Source organism: Tiliqua scincoides, chromosome 5 (assembly GCF_035046505.1).
Source record: "Tiliqua scincoides isolate rTilSci1 chromosome 5, rTilSci1.hap2, whole genome shotgun sequence".
NCBI classification, from domain to species: domain Eukaryota; kingdom Metazoa; phylum Chordata; class Lepidosauria; order Squamata; family Scincidae; genus Tiliqua; species Tiliqua scincoides.
In genome coordinates, this window is record NC_089825.1 from 90,079,257 (window position 1) to 90,099,624 (window position 20,368).

General features: G+C 46.8%; 1 protein-coding gene across 1 annotated transcript in view; it reads left to right on the forward strand.

Moving 5' to 3' along the window:
- Nucleotides 1-13,157: 13,157 nt before the first annotated feature.
- Nucleotides 13,158-20,368, forward strand: part of ITGA3 (integrin subunit alpha 3) — an 82,389-nt gene continuing 75,178 nt past the window's right edge. Inside the window, exon 1 of the mRNA XM_066628847.1 lies at nucleotides 13,158-13,644. Within this exon, the coding sequence (XP_066484944.1) occupies nucleotides 13,403-13,644 (242 nt within the window). The 5' untranslated portion in view covers nucleotides 13,158-13,402. The remainder of the gene's footprint in view (nucleotides 13,645-20,368) is intronic.

Consider the following 20,368-nt stretch of genomic DNA (forward strand, 5'->3'; position numbering starts at 1 on the left):
TATCTAACACTGTAAATGCAGGCTTGATTTTCCAAAGAACTGCAGAGGACAAGGTAAAATCTGTGTCTGGATTGCTTCAGACGGTAGGTGCAAGCTCACAGGACTGAATACTTCTCTGTACAAAAACGATTCCCTGCACATAAACAACTAGCATCTCAATCAGAGAGAAGGCACCTGCAGGGATTTGTTGTTCCTTTTTCCTGCAGTCCTGTGCACTGGCTCAGTCCAGAAACAAGTTTGCCTCCTGCTGTTAAAACAGATTGAATAAGGATATGAAAAAGCCCTGCTGGATCAGGCCAAAGACCAAACTAGTCCAGCAGTCTGATTCCCAGGGTGATCCACCAGGTTCCAGAATTTCCTGAGCAGATGTATCTTGTCTCTGGTTCCTATGCACATAAATGCATGCGCAGGCATGCAAAGCCATGCACGGCCTGCCGTTTGGCAACAGGTCTGCTTGGAACTGTTGACAACATCCTGAAGCCCAATTACATTTTTCTAATGGAGCTTTAACTAAATTGCCCTCTTGGCTTTTAAATCAACAGAAAGCAGGGCTATTGCAGGATCTGTGATTACTGCTGGGCAGGGATTTCACCAAAGTGCAAGGATGGGGAAGAGGATCTCAGACAGTGTTATGAAAAGAGAGGTGTAACAGGCATGTCCCTACTATCATTGGTGAAACATTGAAATGTGTGAAAGTCTGCGTCCTGCCACTGAGCAATCATTTCCCCCTCCCTCCAAGATGGCAGCCTTCCTATTTACTGGTTCTGGAAGAAAGGATTTCTTAATCTGAATTTTTTTAATCCACTTCATTTCTTCCCTTCCAGTTTCTCCTGAAAGCGGTTGGCTTGCCTGCAAAAGTCCAGGCTAGGCATCTTACCCCTACACACCCATTGACTCAGGCAAATATTTAGAGAGCTAATCAGAGATAACAAGTTCGTTTCCAGGGCTGGAGGGCTCTCCATAGGAGTGGATGGAAACACCAAAGGTTCTGCAGTTTGGACTGGGTTGGGCTGCACTGTATTTACTTCCGTAAAATTCCTAAGATAGTGTTGTGGCTTCCCGTTCCCTGAGGAACGGACTGCTTGGGGCAGTCTAGGGAGAGTCAGTCTTTTTGGAGACAACAAGATTTGGGGGAAAGGTAAGCATAAACTTGGCACGGAGGTATTAACATAAGAACATAAGAACAGCCCCACTGGATCAGGCCATCTAGTCCAGCTTCCTGTATCTCACAGCGGCCCACCAAATGCCCCAAGGAGCACACCAGATAACAAGAGACCTCATCCTGGTGCCCTCCCTTGCATCTGGCATTCTGACATAGCCCATTTCTAAAATCAGGAGGTTGCGCATACACATCATGGCTTGTACCCCGTAATGGATTTTTCCTCCCGAAACTTGTCCAATCCCCTTTTAAAGGCGTCCAGGCCAGTCGCCATCACCACATCCTGTGGCAAAGAGTTCCACAGACCAACCACACGCTGAGTCAAGAAATATTTTCTCTTGTCTGTTCTAACTCTCCCAACACTCAATTTTAGTGGATGTCCCCTGGTTCTGGTATTATGTGAGAGTGTAAAGAGCTTCTCCCTATCCACTCTGTCCATCCCCTGCATATTGATCATCATGGCTCATTCAATCTCTCTAAGTCAAATTTCAAAGGCCCCTTCCCCCCAAGGGGACCTCTAGCAGCCAAAACTCCCCAGTGTGATGCAGTGTAGCCCACTCCCACTTTTACATTGCGTGGGAGTTTAGTTAGAATCGGGCTGTTAAGGTCCCAGTAACTGAGAAAGTGCTATGTTGGTTCTCTCCTGTTCCTACCAAACATAATTTTTACCAACAGCGTCTGCCACTCCGGCTTGTGACTTCTAGGTCACAAACAGCTGAGCAAATGGCTCCTGGTTCACTGAAAACGGCCAGGTATCATAGAAGTTCTCAAAACTGTCACCTGAAATTGTGAGATCTGTAATGGACTGTCCCAACCCTGAAAACCCCGTGATGTTGTTGGGCTTCCTGAAAAACAAATACAAACAGAGAGTGGGTTCCTAATATATTGACGTTTGTAAAATGATGATGATGATGATGATCAAGGGCCCAATCCTATCCAATTTTCCAGTGCTGGTGCAGTTGTACCAGTGGGTTGTGCGCTGCATCCTGTGGTGGAGGGGTAGTCACTGGGGCCTTCTTAAGATATGGGAACATTTGTACCCTTACTACGGGGCTGCACTGCGGCTACACTGGAGCTAGAAAGTTGGGTAGGATTGGGCCCCAAGATAGCTGTTCAATGGAAATCATCAAATTTCCAAGTGGGGGGGGGGAAAGTACTGTGGAAGCTCCGAAATTTGGCAGAAATGGTAAGACTGAGGAATGCATTGAGACTGCATAGTAGAAAAACGGTGAAGATCAATGAGGAACAATGCCCTAATTCCTGGAACCACCTTTGAGGAATCCAGCATATTTAAACCACTGCCTTTGTTTTCCCATGAAAACACCGCAAGCAAAACTGCAGCCGATTCTTCTTGCAAATGATCCCCTGCAGCACCCCCTGCTCCAGTTCAAGTCAAAGGGCCCAATCCTGTCCAACCTTCCAGCGCTGACGCAGTCGTGCCCATGTAGCATGCGCTACATCCTGCGATGTGGACGTAGTCACAAAGGCCTCCTCAAGGCCTCTTCCCTTACTTCAGGGCTGCACTGGTGCTGGAAGTTGGTTAGGACTGGGCCCAAAGAGAAGCAGCATGGACCAGGATGGCTGTGCATGTCATAAAGAAAGGGGCAATAGGGACAAGAGGGGGGTACATCTATCTATCTATCTACCTGCCTGCCCGCCCACCCACCCTCCTCCCTGTGCAGGGTGGGATTCAGGCAGTTTGGGGACATGTGACACCCCTGCCCAAGCTAGAGAAGTCTTAATACTTCCATCACTCACTGGGCACTTTACAATACAAGAAAAACTCCTGGTCCCCAAAGAGCTTACTTTCTACACTGCAGGCAAAATGGGGGTCAATAGACTTAGGGTACATATTTAAGCTCAAACTACACATTACACAGGCAACTAAGTTACAGGTCTCCAGCACAATGTGTACTTTGGCCTTTGTAGCCTGGAATGAGGATTAAAGGCCTGATTCCTAAGCTTTTTCACATGGGATGGAATCTTCAGAGGCAAGGTTTGAAAACACAATTCCCCCTGTTTCTGAGGTATAGAAATCACTTCTGATTCATAGACTGCAATCAAACCCAACTATGATCACAATGGGCACTAATGAACCAAAAGGGGAAAGGCCACAAGTGAATAGATAAATGGCTGGAAAGAGTATTTACTAAGAATGGTCATCGAATTAGCAATCCTGTATGCACTTACTTGGAAACAAGTTGAATACAGTTTGGCTCCTGTGCTGAACCCTGCAAAGGACTGAGCTGTAAAGGGTTTTATTTACAGCACTCCCATAACTTGAGAATATAGTCCAGATTTTCACATTTTCTCATCTGTCGTTTGCAGCTAATGAATTCCTATGAGGGGACAAAGTCCTTATTTCTGGTCACCATCTGCTTAATGACATCATGCTGGCAACCTTCAGCCTCGAAAGACTATGGTATTGCGCTCTGAAAGGTGGTTCTGGAACAGCATCTAGTGTGGCTGAAAAGGCCAATTCGGGAGTGACAGTCCCTTCCACACTGGGAGCAAGTGCAGTCTGTCCCTGGTCTGTCTCCCTGGCTATGGCCTTCCTTCCTTCTTTGCCTCTCTGCCTCAGTCTGTTGGTCAAGTGTCTCTTCAAACTGGGAAAGGCCATGCTGCACAGCCTGCCTCCAAGCGGGCCGCTCAGAGGCCAGGGTTTCCCACCTGTTGAGGTCCATTCCTAAGGCCTTCAGATCCCTCTTGCAGATGTCCTTGTATCGCAGCTGTGATCTACCTGTAGGGCGCTTTCCTTGCACGAGTTCTCTATAAGGAGATCCTTTGGGATCCAGCCATCATCCATTCTCACAACATGACTGAGCCAACACAGGCGTCTTTGTTTCAGCAGTGCATACATGCTAGGGATTCCAGCTCGTTCCAGGACTGTGTTGTTTGGAACTTTGTCCTGCCAGGTGAAGCCGAGGATGCATCGGAGGCAGCGCATGTGGAAAGCGTTCAGTTTCCTCTCCTGTTGTGAGTGAAGAGTCCATGACTTGCTGCAGTACAGAAGTGTACTCAGGACACAAGCTCTGTAGACCTGGATCTTGGTATGACATCACTACCTGTTTAATTGTGTAACTTCTGGCCCTCAGCAAGTGCCATGAATGCTATTTGGCCCAAACATATGAAATGAGTTTGATACCCCTGCCCTAGGCTATCTCCACTGTGACAGCCTGGGGGTGGTGCCTGGGGATGTCAGCTACAAGAAGTAGGCTATCCCAAGACCTCCGGTGCATGAAGAGGCCTGCCCGATGCTGGTGACCAGCTTGCTTCGCATTGTTCAAAGTCAAGCCGAGAAGAGTGGTAGGTTGGCACATGGGAATTTTCACACTTTATCTTCCATTCTGTTTCCTTCTTCTTTTTGAAACCAATGAGGGAGAAGCAGCAAAGGTATAGTGGAGGCAGGGACCCCTGCCAAACTGTTGCCTGAGACAACCACCTCAGTTGGCCTTATTGATGGGCCGGCCCTGTACCAGCCTGATGATTGGGCCCAATAGGAATGAAATAGAAAACACAGACGTTTTAGCAAATGCTGCAGATAGATTTCCAGTGGCAGCGCATGTGGGAACCCTAAATTGAGGGAGTAACCATTTCAGCAGGGATCAAACCTGCTCTCTGAGAATAATAGAACCTCAGTGGGTGATGCTCTAGGAAAGGATCTCATGAGCTGGGAGAAGTACCCAAAGATCCATGGAATTTTCTCTGGGCTATTGAAACGGGACACATTTATTGCACAGACTGTTATCACTGTGATGGTTGCCTTGTGCAAACAAAGCACAGGACACAGGGCTGAGAAGGAAGGAAAGGTTTGATGATTAGCACAATGGACACACAACAGGCTGTGTGGTTGCACCTGAAACAACAAAGCAGTTTGTCTGTCAAGCACGGGCCAGCCAGGTTCAAAGGAGTGTATTGACTTCCTGCATTTTAGGCGCAGTTTGGTAAGAGGTGAATTTCTAAACAAAACAAACGAAAGTGCCAGGCACTAGGCTACTTGCACCCTAGAGCCCTTTTCTCCAGCTCCCAGATCTGTGTGTGCAGGGTCACTGCCTAACATCATTGGTGAGGAAAAGGCACTCTGCATGCTCAAGAGAAAGGGGAGCACTTCTTCCTCCCTCTAGCATTGCTTTATCCATTGGGCCTTCTTTTGTGTTTTGTGGGTCATGTTCATACTCCGCTGCTGTTCATTTCAGATTGTGCATGCAGTAGTGGCATAGCTAATGGGGGGCTATAATGTCCCGAGTATCATGCCTTGAGGGGGGGTCTTAGAGACTTCCGAAAGACACTTCCGGTTTTCTCTGAAAGCCAAAAGTGCCTGTTGGAGGCCTCTAAGATGTCATGTGGGGGGATGATAAGTTTTTTTGGGAAGTGGTATGGGATATGGGAGGTGTTAAAAATTTTTGAGCCCCTGGATGCCTGAAGCCTTGGCTACCCCACTGGCATGCAGTTGAATGTCACAAAAATGTCAGTCTTTAAAAAAAAAAAAAATTGGGGGGAAATGTATATTAGGCTTGAAATCCACTTTTTTTTTGGGGGGGGGGAAGCATAAGACTTGCTGGTGAATTTTAAGGTGATAATATTAACTGTGGAACTGTCAAGTTCAAACTCATTCATTTTCCAAAAAAATCTACAGCATCCAAACCCAAGGACAAGAAACACTTCTTGAGGAATCAGGTTTGAGTGCCCGGCAGGGAGAGAAAGCGGGATATAAATTTTGTAAATAAATAAATAAATTTGAACTGCATGCTGCTTGTTTTATGAAAATCCATGCATGCAGAGCCTGCTCCTTTCCCAGTTGTGCTGATGCACAGTTCAAATATGATGTCCAGCACGAGTATTTTGTTCCAGAGATGATACCCAAGTACCAAAAACAAACAAATCTGGTTGGAAGCGGTTCTAAGTGATCAAAGAGACGCGTGGTCCAAACTATCTTTGGCAATGTACATCATGCCCTCCCTTATGATGCTGGGAAAATCCATTCAAACCCATTTGCCACTACCTGAGCAAGCTTTGCTTGGGTGTTCCTTGACACTAAAAGCAATTAATGCTGCGTCCTTAATGTTATCTCAATATAGTTTGTTTTTTTTCGCCGTGGAACTGGGTGGTTTGCTTGTCTTTTTTTATTATTCATGAAGAAACTTTCAGAGGGTGCTAAATGTGCCTGAGTTCTGAGTTGCAACGCTGGAGAATGGTGATGCCTTCTTTCCATTAAAATATTGTGTGCTGTGTAAGCAGGGTCGGCTTTAGCCTGACTGGGCCCATTTGACCCAACTGGGCTCTGTGCTGGGGGAGCATGCTGCAATAGGGAGCAGGCGGCTTCACAACAGCAGCTAGTACCTTGCATGGATAAGCCACCATGCAGAAGCCGGCATGTGAGAAGACTCTTGCGGGGCCCTCCCACCCACCGCCACTTTGGATTGGCCCCCAATCAGGCCACTTTGAAATAGCTGTTGCCCACCCTTGTTTCCAATTGGCCTGAAATCAGGCCACTCCAGAAGCACTTGGCAGCGACATGCCGACACCAGCATGTCAATACCAAGCTACTTCCGGGTGCCATGGGGCCACCACTGCTCAATACAGGTAAGTGGGGGGCTGTGCAGCTGCTGTGTGTGACAACTGTGACCTTGAAGTCTTGCCCCTTCACCCCCAGATGCGTGTGAGTTGGCTGTGATTATTTAGTGGACAGAAGAAAAGTGCCCCTGAGCATGCGCAGAGCACCACCTTCTCTTCTGTGACTTCCCACTGTTGAGTGCTGACATTTTGGCTTCATGAGCTGAGCCCTGTTTTACAGTGTCAGGATTCCTTAGGGCTCTTTCACACATGAAGATAAATCCCTTGATTACCTGGCACTTGATCATCGCTGCCCCATCCATGAGGCTGACTGAGACTGTTGCCTTCGGTGATGATGATAGGCAGGAAATGCCACCTTCCACTATCCCTCCTGTTGGGTGGCATTTAATGTCAGAGGCACTGGAAGGTCTTGGACCAGCCACCAACTTGATGACTGACAGCTGGGTATATGTGACACCTCCAGTGCAAAGCTTTAGTACCTGCAGATATGAAAACTCTAGCTGTGGTATTTGATATATTAGGGCTCCTTCACACATGCAGTTCACCTCTTCATGCTGCAGTGATGAGTATACATGTGTGAACTGAGCTTTACTGTCCCATTCTAATGAGGCTTTGTGCTGCTGGAACTAGTGTTTTGGCAGTGCAAGGTCTTTTGTGGCTGTGCCAAAATGCAACACACCATTCCGCGTGGCCGCACCGCCGCCAAAAGTGGCAAGCAGGTGCGTGCACAGACAACCTGTTCAGATTGTTTTGTTTTAAATACCATGGCAGAGACTCATATGGCTAAAATAGAAATTAAAAAAATCTGTTTCTGAACAAGTGCAGAATGTCTTTCCTGCTGCTTGTTCCCATATACTGCAATGTGAAGGAGCTGAGAATGTAAGGCAGATGCGATGGCTTCCCTGCTGACTTGAGCCTGGTCACCTCTCCATTTGGAAAAGAAGCCCTGTGTGTGTGTCTGTAATCCTAAACACACTCACTAGGAAGTCAGACCCAGTGAACACAGTGGGACTGACTTCTGGGGAAACACATATATGGTTGTACTGCAAGAAGATGAGTATGCAGCCGGAAGGAAGAAGGAAAGATAAGAAATTTCTCAACTCTCTCAGGAAGAGGGCAAATGGCAGTCTTGCAAAATTAGCTTTTGGATAAGAAATTGAGCTCATCTCATGTGATTGTCCCTTCAAGCATTTTCAAATGCAGATGGAAACACAAAGGATTCTACGGTGGACCTTTGGGGTTCACTCCTCAGATTCCCCCACCCTTCTTCCCATTCCCCTATGCTCTGGCTCTCAGAGTTATCCAGTAGAAAACATCAACAGCCATTAACGCATTCCATTCTTCATCCAAAGAACTCGCAATATTACACAAATGAATGTCCTGGGAACATGTGCTTAAGAGCAGAAAAATGTTGATATTTGCCTTTTTTGGCTAAAAGGCAGGATTTTGCCACCCAAATGCAGGGTCTGTGTCCTATCACAGATCCCAGAGCTGAAATGTTTGCTGCCCACAAATTCTCCTCTGTGCATTTTTGTTGCTAGAAAATTCTACAGATATTTCCTGGATGTTCAAACATATGCAGAATGCTCTCTGAATATTTGTTGTCCATGTTTGACAAGCCCAGGGCTTTTGATAGATAACAGTATGTTATGATTGTTTATAAGAATACTGTATGCCTATGCTGCTTTTCAACAAAGTGGTTCACAAAGCAGTGTCCACAGCCAAGTATATCAACAGATGTCCCCAAAGGCCTCAGTCTAACAAAGATGCAAAAGGGACACCGCTACAGTCACTGGAAAAGACACCCTGCTGGGGTGAAGAGGACCAAGAGGTTGCTATCACCCTGCAAAATATAAGAGGACACCACCTTAAAAAACGCCTGTTTGCCCAGTTAGCAGAGTAATAACAAGTAACAGGGATAATTGACCTGCAAGCGACCGTTACCCTGCACTTGTCTGATCTTGGAAGCTAAGCAGGGTCAGGCCTGGTTAGTACTTAGATGGGAGACCGCCTGGGAATACCAGGTGCTGTAGGCTTATACCATAGTCTTTCAAGACTGAAGGTTGCCAACCACCAATATTTATAGCCCAATCCCATTGAGCTAAGCCACAGGCAGAATGCACATTCCACTGGTGGCAGCTGCTGAAAAGCAGCCATAAAGTGCACTCCAGCAGTGCGCTGAGCAGCAGCACCGCCTGAGTGCTGGCAGGAAGACCAAAGCCTTCCTACCTGCATCAGCAGAACCAAACGGACTCACTAAGGCAGGTAAAATGGTGGGAGGAAGGGGGCAGGAGTGGGGGTGAAACTGGGTAGGGAGGGTGCAGCCTCCCTGCTCCCTTTCTCTCCTTGAGCTTGCACCAGCGAAATGCCCAACACCTTCGTTCATCCAACCACCGTCCTGCATGCGAGACCACCAGCCTTTGTGCTAGTGGCCTCATTGCTCTAGCTGGAGGAACATCACTCCAGCTGGCATCATGACCCTTCCACCAAGCAGACAGGATTGGGCTTTCAGGTTAGCAAAAATTACAAGAAAATAAAATTAAAATGCAACAAATCCAAAGACAAAGCTCATCAGAAACAACCCACAAGCGTGACTGGCTAAGAAGCCTGTTGAAAATGCCAGCTCTGTGACTGCTGCAAGGTGAACAGACAGAAAAACAGTATTGCAGTTGGCTTTCCTGTGGCAGAAAGTTCTTCACTTTAGGGGCTAGCACCAAGAAGGCACTCTCATATTTTACCACTGAGTTTTGGAAGACAAAGGGACTTGTGCAAGAGGCCCTCCTTAGATGATCTTGGAAAACTCATGGAGGGGTGGGGATCACACTTTGCCAAGTCTTTGAAGTTACATATTCAGCATAGAAGATTATTGTTACTAGTGACTTTTAACTGGATATTCATGAGGGGTGTGGTTGCGACTGTTTTTAATGCTTCAGTTGTTCCTTTATTGCTGCTCTAGCTGCACTAGTCTTCTGTTTTTTTAAAGGGGCATCTTGCTACTTTTCCATAGGCTCAAAGTGACGTTCATTAAAAAAAAATGCACATAATGAAAGACGCATGTGTTTTGATGTAAACATTTCCTGAACGCAACTTTGAATAGGTTAGTGATGGTTGCTTTGAAACAAAATACTGCCCGCTGACAGATCTAAGAAGTAGATTTCTGCATTTGTTGTACAACTTTTACAGTGCAACCCTATTCATGTCTACTCATAAGAAAGTTTCACCAAGTTCAACAGAACTTTATCCCAGGGAAGTACACAGTGATAATAGAAAAAGTTTGTTGTTTTTCCCCCCAAACTGACTGAGAATTACAGACTGCTATTAGGAGCAATCCATTAAAACTAAAATTTCAGAAAAATAGCTGGGTTGGTATATGTCGGAAAGAAAGCCATGGAGGATTTTTCAAGAATCTTGAGTGAGATCTGGGAGAAGACATGAAGGAACAGATTGCTGTGATGACTTTTTTCTTAGAAGATGGGAGAATACCGCACCTGCTACCGTGAGTTCTCTGAAGAAAAGCCTGGTTCAAACTGAAAAAAAAAAATTGTTTTAATACACCAACAGCCCAATCCTATGCATTACTCAGAAGTAAGTCCCATTAGCATCAGTGGGGCTTACTCCCAGGAAAGTGTGGATAGGATTGGGCTGTTAATCCACTGTAAATTATAGGGAAATTGTCTCTGGGAAATGGAAGAGTTACCTGATAAAACTCATTGATTCATTCTTGGTTCTGGGCCAGGATGACCAGGTGTCATAATCGCAAAAGAGGACAAGGCACCCCCAAATGTAGGTCATCCAAGAAAAATGTAGGACATGACAAAATCAAAGCTAAAAACACTCATATATTGATTTCATGCAGTTAATTTAAACACTATTTTACTTATTAAATTAAAACTACATTACATATAATTTATAGAATTTATTAATTACAAGAAGGCTATGTGCTGCCTGCTCACAGGGGAAAGGAGGACATTTAAGTTATTTTCCAGGACACGAAGCTGAAAAAGAGGACATGTCCTGGAAAAAGAGGACACCTGGCCAACCTGTTCTGGTCCAGCTAGACTTCTGCTTCCTGTAGATAAGCCTTCCCTGTTTATCATCAGAACTTACAAGGAAAGTAAGAGAAGGGCATTGAGAAGCCTGCACTTTGACTATCGTATTGTATTGGCAACCTTCAGTCTCGAAAGACTATGGTATCGCGCTCTGAAAGGTGGTTCTGGCACAGCGTCTAGTGTGGCTGAAAAGGCCAATCCGGGAGTGACAATCCCTTCCACACTGGGAGCAAGTGCAGTCTGTCCCTGGTCTGTCTCCCTGGCTATGGGCCTTCCTTCTTTGCCTCTTAGCCTCAGACTGTTGGCCAAGTGTCTCTTCAAACTGGGAAAGGCCATGCTGCACAGCCTGCCTCCAAGCGGACCGCTCAGAGGCCAGGGTTTCCCACTTGTTGAGGTCCATCCCTAAGGCCTTCAGATCCCTCTTGCAGATGTCCTTGTATCGCAGCTGTGGTCTACCTGTAGGGCGCTTTCCTTGCACGAGTTCTCCATAGAGGAGATCCTTTGGGATCTGGACATCATCCATTCTCATGACATGACCAAGCCAACGCAGGTGTCTCTGTTTCAGCAGTGAATACATGCTAGGGATTCCAGCACGTTCCAGGACTGTGTTGTTTGGAACTTTGTCCTGCCAGGTGAAGCCGAGGATGCATCGGAGGCAGCGCATGTGGAAAGCGCTCAGTTTCCTCTCCTGTTGTGAGCGAAGAGTCCATGACTCGCTGCAGTACAGAAGTGTACTCAGGACGCAAGCTCTGTAGACCTGGATCTTGGTATGTTCCGTCAGCTTCTTTTTGGACCAGACTCTCTTTGTGAGTCTGGAAAACGTGGTAGCTGCTTTACCGATGCGCTTGTTTAGCTCAGTATCGAGAGAAAGAGTGTCGGAGATCGTTGAGCCAAGGTACACAAAGTCATGGACAACCTCCAGTTCATGCACAGAGATTGTAATGCAGGGAGGTGAGTCCACATCCTGAACCATGACCTGTGTTTTCTTCAGGCTGATTGTCAGTCCAAAATCTTGGCAGGCCTTGCTAAAACGATCCATGAGCTGCTGGAGATCTTTGGCAGAGTGGGTAGTGACAGCTGCATCGTCGGCAAAGAGGAAGTCACGCAGACATTTCAGCTGGACTTTGGACTTTGCTCTCAGTCTGGAGAGGTTGAAGAGCTTTCCGTCTGATCTGGTCCGGAGATAGATGCCTTCTGTTGCAGTTCCAAAGGCCTGCTTCAGCAGGACAGCGAAGAAAATCCCAAACAAGGTTGGTGCAAGAACACAGCCCTGCTTCACTCCGCTTCGGATGTCAAAAGGGTCTGATGTGGAGCCATCGAAGACAACAGTGCCCTTCACGTCCTTGTGGAAAGATCTGATGATGCTGAGGAGCCTGGGTGGACATCCAATCTTGGGGAGAATCTTGAAGAGGCCGTCTCTGCTGACCAGGTCGAAAGCCTTTGTGAGATCTATGAAGGCTATAAAGAGTGGCTGTCGTTGTTCCCTGCATTTCTCCTGCAGTTGTCTAAGGGAGAATACCATATCAGTGGTGGACCTGTTGGCTCGGAATCCACACTGCGATTCTGGATAGACGCTCTCTGCAAGTACCTGGAACCTCTTTAGTACAACTCGGGCAAACAGCTTTCCTACAACGCTAAGGAGAGAGATGCCGCAGTAGTTGTTGCAGTCACCCCTGTCACCTTTGTTCTTGTACAGCGTGATGATGTTTGCATCCCTCATGTCTTGAGGTACTCCACCTTCTCTCCAGCAGAGACAGAGGATTTCATGCAGCTCAGTGACGATGATGCAGCATTTTAGGACTTCAGCAGGGATGCTGTCTTTTCCAGGTGCCTTGCCAAAGGCAAGGGAGTCCAGGGCCACGTGAAGTTCTTCTAGGGTTGGTTCACTGTCAAGCTCTTCCAGCACAGGCAGGCACTCAATGTTGTTCAGTGCTTCTTCGGTGACTACATTTTCTCTGGAATATAGCTCAGAGTAGTGCTGCACCCAGCGTTCCATCTGCTGCGCCCGATCCTGGATGACTATCCTGAGTGTCTCTGGGCATGTGCAGAGTGCTTTTCCCTAAGCGACTGCGACGAGGGGGCAGGGTTTCCAAGGGCAAGCAGGTGCCTGGGATGCCCAGGCAGTTGGGAGGTGCACCAGCTTTGGTTTCTACAACAGACCAACCGCTGCCTTGGAGCTGCCAGGCTCTTGCTTGCCGCCTTGGGCCGCTGCCCAGGCTGTCCCGGCCCCTTTAAGAAGCCAAGTGCCTCTGTCGCTCCTGCCCGCCACGACGGATTCTTCCCCCGGAAGAAAAGTGCCTAGCGAGAAGCGGCCGCTCCGATGCTGCCTGTGCAAGGTGGGGAAGAGGTGGGAGCCCGCAGAGTGCGCACGGATCTCCTCCCCTGCGCGATCCCAGGCGCAGAGCCGCTCCAGCCCTCCTGGAGTCAAGGGGGGGAATCCCTCACCGCTGGGACTTTGCAACAACAAAGGAAGAGGGAAAAGTCCAGGCGCTGATCGCAACACTGTAGCCCTTTTCCCAGCCGCAGAGCAGAGCAGAGCAGAGCAACCCACACGCTCCCGGCAGAAGCGCACAGCCAGCCTGGGAAGCACACGCACCGTGAGAAACTGACCCGGCAGACCATGGCTTCTGGTCAATTTCACCCCTGCAAAAGCCCAGGGCAAAACAGCTTCCTGGGGAGGCAGAAGCAGCAGCTGCTGCTGCTTTGGGGGTGCGTCCTCTGGATGTCCCTTGGCCCCCCAAGATGTGGGGCTTTCAATCTGGACACTCGATTTCTGGTGCTCAAGAAAGGCAAGACCCCTGGCAGCTTCTTCGGACTCTCGGTGGCCCTGCACCACCAACAGACCCCAAAGAACAGATACCTGTAAGTGAAACAGATGCAACCCCAGCTGATCCCCAAACTGCCTTCATTCCTCGGAGGGGAGGGGAGGGGAGGGGGCTGTTGTGGTTAGATGCCTCTCCACCTTGTCTCCTTCCTCTCACAATCTGAGATTTGTTGTTTTTTTCCCCCTTGAGATCTGAAGATTTAGCAGTCCCTGAGATGTTCAGAACAGCCAGGTGGCCCTATTATTTGAGGCAGCCATTTTCAACCACTGTGCTGTGGCACACTGGTGTGCCATGAATGGTCCACAGGTGTGTCTTAGGCATTTGGGGGGGGGAGGGTCATTTATTAGTGGGGCCATTGGGGGATGTGAGCCCCCACCAGCAGCATGGTGTCGATTGCCAAAAAGCTGATGGTGCGCCTTGACCATTTTAGCAACTTGTCAGTGTGCTGTGAGGTGGAAAAGGTTGAAAACCACTGATTTAAGGGGTATCCCTTCTTGTTCAAGGTGTTTTCCTTTCCTTCCTTCCGCGTTTAGCATTATTTATTCTGAGATTCTCCTTGGTGCATCCAACAACAGGTTCTAACTTTGCATTAATTTTTAAATGCCGTTTGGCAGTCCTTGGTCTGCTTCTGGTCATCATCTTGTGCTCTTGATTCTTGGTGATTAGAAAGTTTGCTCTTTTTTTTTTTCTACCCGGTTAACAAGGAGCTTTGTTTTTTTAATGCTATCAAGATATATAAACAGAGAAGGAATTTCTTTTCAAGCATCTTCCTTATTTTCAGCTTGCAGCCTTTCTATTATCCACCTATTCAGCTTTCAGATTTAGTCAGAATAGATCTGTTTAAAGACATAACCTTGACAATGGTTGCATGCTTGAGTGCATAAAAATGACTGAGGTCCCATCATTGTGGTTTCTGAGACGAGTGTCTAGTTTTGTGTGTACCGGTTGTGCCTCCTTATCCACTGATTTGACTCACCACTATCAGCGTCCACCTTTAAATCCCTTGTAACAAGGGAAAAAAGCACCAAAATTCAATTTCCCACCTTTGTGCTGTTAAATAATTATAATTTCATTCCATTAGATTCTATTATTCACCCTATATAGTGGTTGAATGTGGTATAGCATCTACACCAATGCATTCTGGGAGGGGACATAGAGGAGCAAGAAACCTGGAAGTGGGTCTTTAATGCTATTTTTCCACTGATTTGTTATCCACTGATTTTTTTTTCCCCCACTGAGGATTCTGTTCCAGAACCCCAGTGGATAACAAGGCACAGCCTGTATTTATACTTTGTCCCTTGGTTTTCCAGCACTAAAAATGTCCTCAACTCTAGGAAGCTGTGGCAAGCAAGCCTATCTCCAAGTAGTGGTGAATGCTATTTATGAGAGGTACCTGAGGTTGTCTTGGGAGGAATTGCTGCTAATTGTGGCTTCTGGTAATTTTCTAGAGGCAAGTCACAGGATATCTTGCTGAAGCTAAGCTGATCTGGGCTGGTCGGTTTCTGGATTGGTGACCATCCCATGTACCTGGAACTCAATGTACACCACTTTGAGCTCCACCATGGAAAAAGAGCAGGATCTGCAATATAAGAAATAAAATTAAAATATCCAGGAGTTGTGATTACAGTAAGTTTTCTGAAAATATAATGTCACTTAGCTGAAATATAATGACGCTAAGGAGCAGCTAGAGAGAACTTCTCAAGCAGACCTGAAGGGCAGGTAGTACATTTTCTGATGCAAATGATGTAAAGAAAAAAATAACCCCAAAGTTGTGTGTATAAGTTCACTCTCTGCCTTTGTTCTCATGGGGATCCATGGTGCTAATATTCTGCTCCATAATAATAATCTGGTCAGTGTATACTGGGATAAATCCTTGCTATCCCCTACCTAGAATTTAGCTTAATTCAAAGCACTTTTCCTGAGCTTTGTGCTTGCAAGGATACAGGTACTTGAAGTCTCATTGGACATGCTGCTTCATAAACCAGCCTGGTCCTGAATGTGGCCTGCTGCTTATGCCATTGGCAGCTAGCAACAGGCCCCCAAGTCAGTGAATGAAATCTGGAAGAGGAAATGGGTTTCTCTGGCATATGGATCTGTTAGACCATGTTCCCAAAAGGTTTCTGTATCCAGCGAGAGGGAAATGGTAGTGAAGATGGGTCATGCTAAGGAACACCGAATTGCATTGATCCCTTCTTAATACGTGCTCAGTACTTTGACGGCCACAGGAATAAATGATTAATGCTAAAAGTGATTTGAGAGACCATTCCCAAATGATCCAACTTGGATGGCTCGCTGTCAAGCGACACATGCATCTTGGCATTTAAAATCCTACTAGAGAACCCCCTGTGAAATAAATGGGATGATAAGCATGGGTGCTCATGACCATCTCCTTTCTCCTCCCCCGCCCCAATGGTTGGTTGGCAACCTTCAGTCTCGAAAGACTATGGCATAAGCCTATAGCACCCAGTATTCCCAGGCAGTCTCCCATCCAAGTACTAACCAGGCCTGACCCTGCTTAGCTTCCGAGATCAGGCAAGATCAGGCATATTAAAAAGGCTGCTGGAACAGCCCCTCCCTCTCCCTCATATGTCAATAATAATAATAATAATAATAATAATAATAATAACAGTATTTATATACCGCTTTTCAACTAAATGTTCACAAAGCGGTTTGTGAATATAAAGACATTCCAATGCCCTTCAGTGTCTTTGTATCTTCTATAATTGACCAAGTGCCTTGCTTGGAAGGTAGTCCCACATAGTGATCTATGCATGACCTTCACCTGCACCTACACTTTTTTGGGTTGGGGAGCCAAGTTCCAAATGGCAGGCACCCCCGTGTACACCTGTGTTGGGTTATTTTCATGATTTCTGATTCATGATTTCTGATGGCTGAAGCCATTGTGCAAAGCAATCATTTGTAGGTAGATCATAAATGAGAAAGGAAGCCTGAACTTAATTGTTTTCTTATTCTTGGGGCATGTTGTTGGGGACTGAGCCTCACCATATTTGGGGATGCAGGAAGCAAACTTCCCTTTGAGAAATTTGAACTGTTGATTCTTGGCTGAGTACAGTTTTTTTTTTTTTTGTCTAGCTTTATCCCTTCGGGCTGGTTCTAGCAGACGCATGCCTTGTCTTGTAGGTTCATGTAGAATTAGCTTTAGGATACAGGCGTGTGCAGAAAATTAACGCCCTGCAGCTTTTGCCTTTTCATTCATTCCTGCTGCCTACCTGCTGTGCGTTGATTGCAGAACAATCTAGGTGACAGGGATTAATGGGATGCTAGGTTTGGACACAGAGAGACTGCTGCTGTAATGTGCTTTAAATAGCATGGCCTCTAAGTTTTAATGGGGGGGGGGGAAGAGATTTGGGAATTCTTACTTGTGCCTCTAAAGTACTGATTTTCAACCTTTGACATCTCATGGCACACTGGCAAGGCACTCAGATTTTCAGGGCACGCCACCAGGTTTTTGACAATTTTCAAGGTACACCATGCTACTGGTGGGAAACTCACATCTCCCCATAGCGCTAATAATAAATCGCCCTCTCCTAAACTCCTATGGCACACCTGCAGATCATTTGTGGCACAACAATGTACTGTGGCACACCAGCTGAAAATTGCTGTTCTACGGGCTGATTTCTGCATGAATTGTGAAAGAAATGGAAATGTCAAATCTTATATCACTATTGTACAGGACTGGCGCCTAAATATGAGAAATCAGAAATATCCCTCCCTCCCCCCCATTTAAAAAAGGCCTTTTGATTTTTCTCATCTGACTTTTCTCATCTGACTTTTCTCATTCTGACTTTTTATTTATTACATGTTTATCTCAACTCTTCCTCCAGGAAGTCCAGGAAGTGTATACCAATACATGATTCTCCCCTCTCCTTAATTCTTGCAATAAATCAGTGAAGTAGGTTTGCTGGAGAGAGTGACTGTCCCAGTTTAGTCCCCCAGTGACCTTCATGGCATTTGAACCTGGGCCCATTTCAGCACTCTAGCTACCATGCTATAAAGTGGCTGTCTAGCTTCCTGCTTCAGAATCTTTCCTAGAAAATCCATGTGGATTTTGCATGCCTGATCCCTAGCAAACAAGAGTGACCTCTTTAAAAGCATCTCTCATTTTACTGGGGCAGATCCAGTGTTTGTGTTTGGGGAGGCTATGAGCACTACCTTAACTCCAGAGCCCAGGTCAACCAGGCAAGTAAACCTGGGCTCCTGGTTGAGCTTATAGTTTCTGTGGCTGTTTGCTGGGTGGGTAAACCTGGTCTCCTTCTGGGTAGACCAGGGCTCCTGGCTGAGCTTATGACCTCTGCGGTCAAGGTGGGTAGACGTGGGCTCCCGCCTGGACTTGAAACCCATATCTACCTGCTGTGTTCCACCCAGTAGGAATTCCCCTGGCGTGACAGTTTGGGGGACCACGCACCCATGGGCCCTCCTTGGATCCACCCATGTGTATTATGTGGGCGTTGCATTCTTGAAAATCAGCACTATTTTAAAAATGTGTAAATTAAAACTCAAAAGAAACACACACAAAGCTAGCTGAATTTGAAGGAAGTTTTTACATGTTATGTTGAAAATCAGCACATGCAAATTAGGTTTTGTTGTTACTTTTCAAAGTGCAGTGTTTCAAAAACATGTAAATCAAACCTGAGTAAAACTAGAGGGACCTGTACTCTGCAACAGGTTTGAAAAGAAGAGGGGGTTATTCGTACACAGTTGTCTTTCCTGGCTTTGGAAGCCCTTTCCTTCTGAAGTCACTAGTCCTGAAGCCTGCTATATTCTGCACCAAGGTTTGCCTGTGGAATGTGTGAACCCAGCAGCATGCATCTAAGGTTGTGCAAAGGACCTTTCCTTCCCCATAACCAGATCCTTGCAGTGCTCTGGTCCCTCAATTTTTTTTTTCTGTTGTGCACAAAACCACAGTGTGTTCCTCTGGTTTCTCCCCCCAGATTTCTTTCCCTCCTTGTACAACAGCATGTGCTCTATGATCATTTCCAGGCTGGTGGATTTTCTCCTCATCCTCCATCCCTCAGGGCACAAAGTACACCGTGATGATTTCTCCAGTGACTTTCTCCCACTCTGGCCTTCCCTCTCTGTGGCTTCCTTCCAAATTTGCTCCTGGTCTTGTTACCTGCCTTTCTTGGCAGTAGCATGGTTGCAGTGTTGGTACCAAATCAGTGGGGCCTTGGGAAGAAGACTTGTACTGGCCCCCTCCCATGCCACTCCTCTAGGCTCCCTTGATGGTGGAACAGACTCCCACCACTGCCAAAATACTAAGGCTTCTGAGGTTGGTCCAGCGGGTTAGGCCTCTGATGGGCATGGGTCTGACCTAGTTAACCCCTTCTGCCATTTCTGCAAGGAGCATTCCAACATCACTAGGGTTGTCAACTCCATTGCCAAAGCTATACCTGGAGAATTCCCCCCCCCCCATGATGTAACATTGGAAATTCCTGGAGGCCCTATTTCAGCTCTCCAGGATTGATTTCAGGAGTCACCTGGAGCTGGGTGCTGGGAGGCTCCAGGCCAATCTGGAAAGGTTGGCAACCCAACCCTCACCCCTGCTCAACCAAGATATAGGCTTAGGGCGCAGTCCTAACCAACATTCCAGCACTGGCATAGCTGTGCCAGTGGGCATGTGCTACATCTTGCAGTTGGGGGACAGTCACGAAGGCCTCCTCAAGGTAAGGCAATGTTTGTTCCCATATCTCGGAGCTGCATTGCCCTTACCTCAGTGCTGGAAAATTGGTTAGGATTGTTCCCTTAGCGGCTCAGCCACTCTTGGTGAGATCTAGGCTTAAATTACCACCTTGGATACCTGCATCTTTTGGAAAGGGTACAGAGAGAACACTTGGGTTGAATTGGGAGAGTTCAGGACAGGGAGTCGCATCTTTACAACTTGGATTTTCCATTTGAATGTTCCAATCCTGTGTCACCCAAAAGGGTGTTTTATGCTCACTCGGATTCTCATTCAGGACTGGATCAGATTTCTTAATTTGAAATCACAGGAACCAAGGGCAAGCTGATCCCTGAAGGGTCAAGGTGTGAAGTTCCCACGAACCGGTTAACATTCTTCTAGTTCTTTGCTGGATTGACCAATTTCTACAGGCGCTTTACAAAAGCCCTTTTAAAACCTCCGGATTTTTCTTCTTGATTAACTGACTCCCTCTTTTCGCCCAGGCCTCTGTTCCCATGGAGACCTGTAGCATGTTGTTTAAGACCTAGCCTTTCCCCCCCCTTTCTTAACCCCGCTATAAATCAAAGCAAACTCTGCTAATGTTGATTGCACTGAGGGGGCTGTTTTGTAGCTCAAGTGTTCTAATCCAGAGAGTGGTTTTTGTTTGCCTCACTGGGGTTGCCACCTCTTTTTTTCTGCTTTGCTCTTCTGCCTTCAAAAGTTGTTTGCCGGGTAGCAATTTACTAAAGTAAAGCTTTTCTTGAGGTGGAAGTGAGGAGGAAAGCTCCACCTTCTTCGTACAGTATCTGGCAGCTGTAAAAGGCACAGGAACACTGTAAGGAAGAAAACTTGGCAGCCCTGTTCCCATTTGGCATTTTTTTTTGGGGGGGGGGCATTTCTCTAGTACAGTGGTTCTCAAACTGAGAGTTGTGGCTTTCCGGGGAGCCACAGAAACCAGCCAGGGGAGCAGCAGAATCCTCACAAAAAACCTGCTACCCTATACAATGTACAGGATTGCAGCCCTATTGGGGAGCCGTGACTCCCCAATAGGTCAAGGGAGCCGCTAGTTAAAAAAATTGGGAAC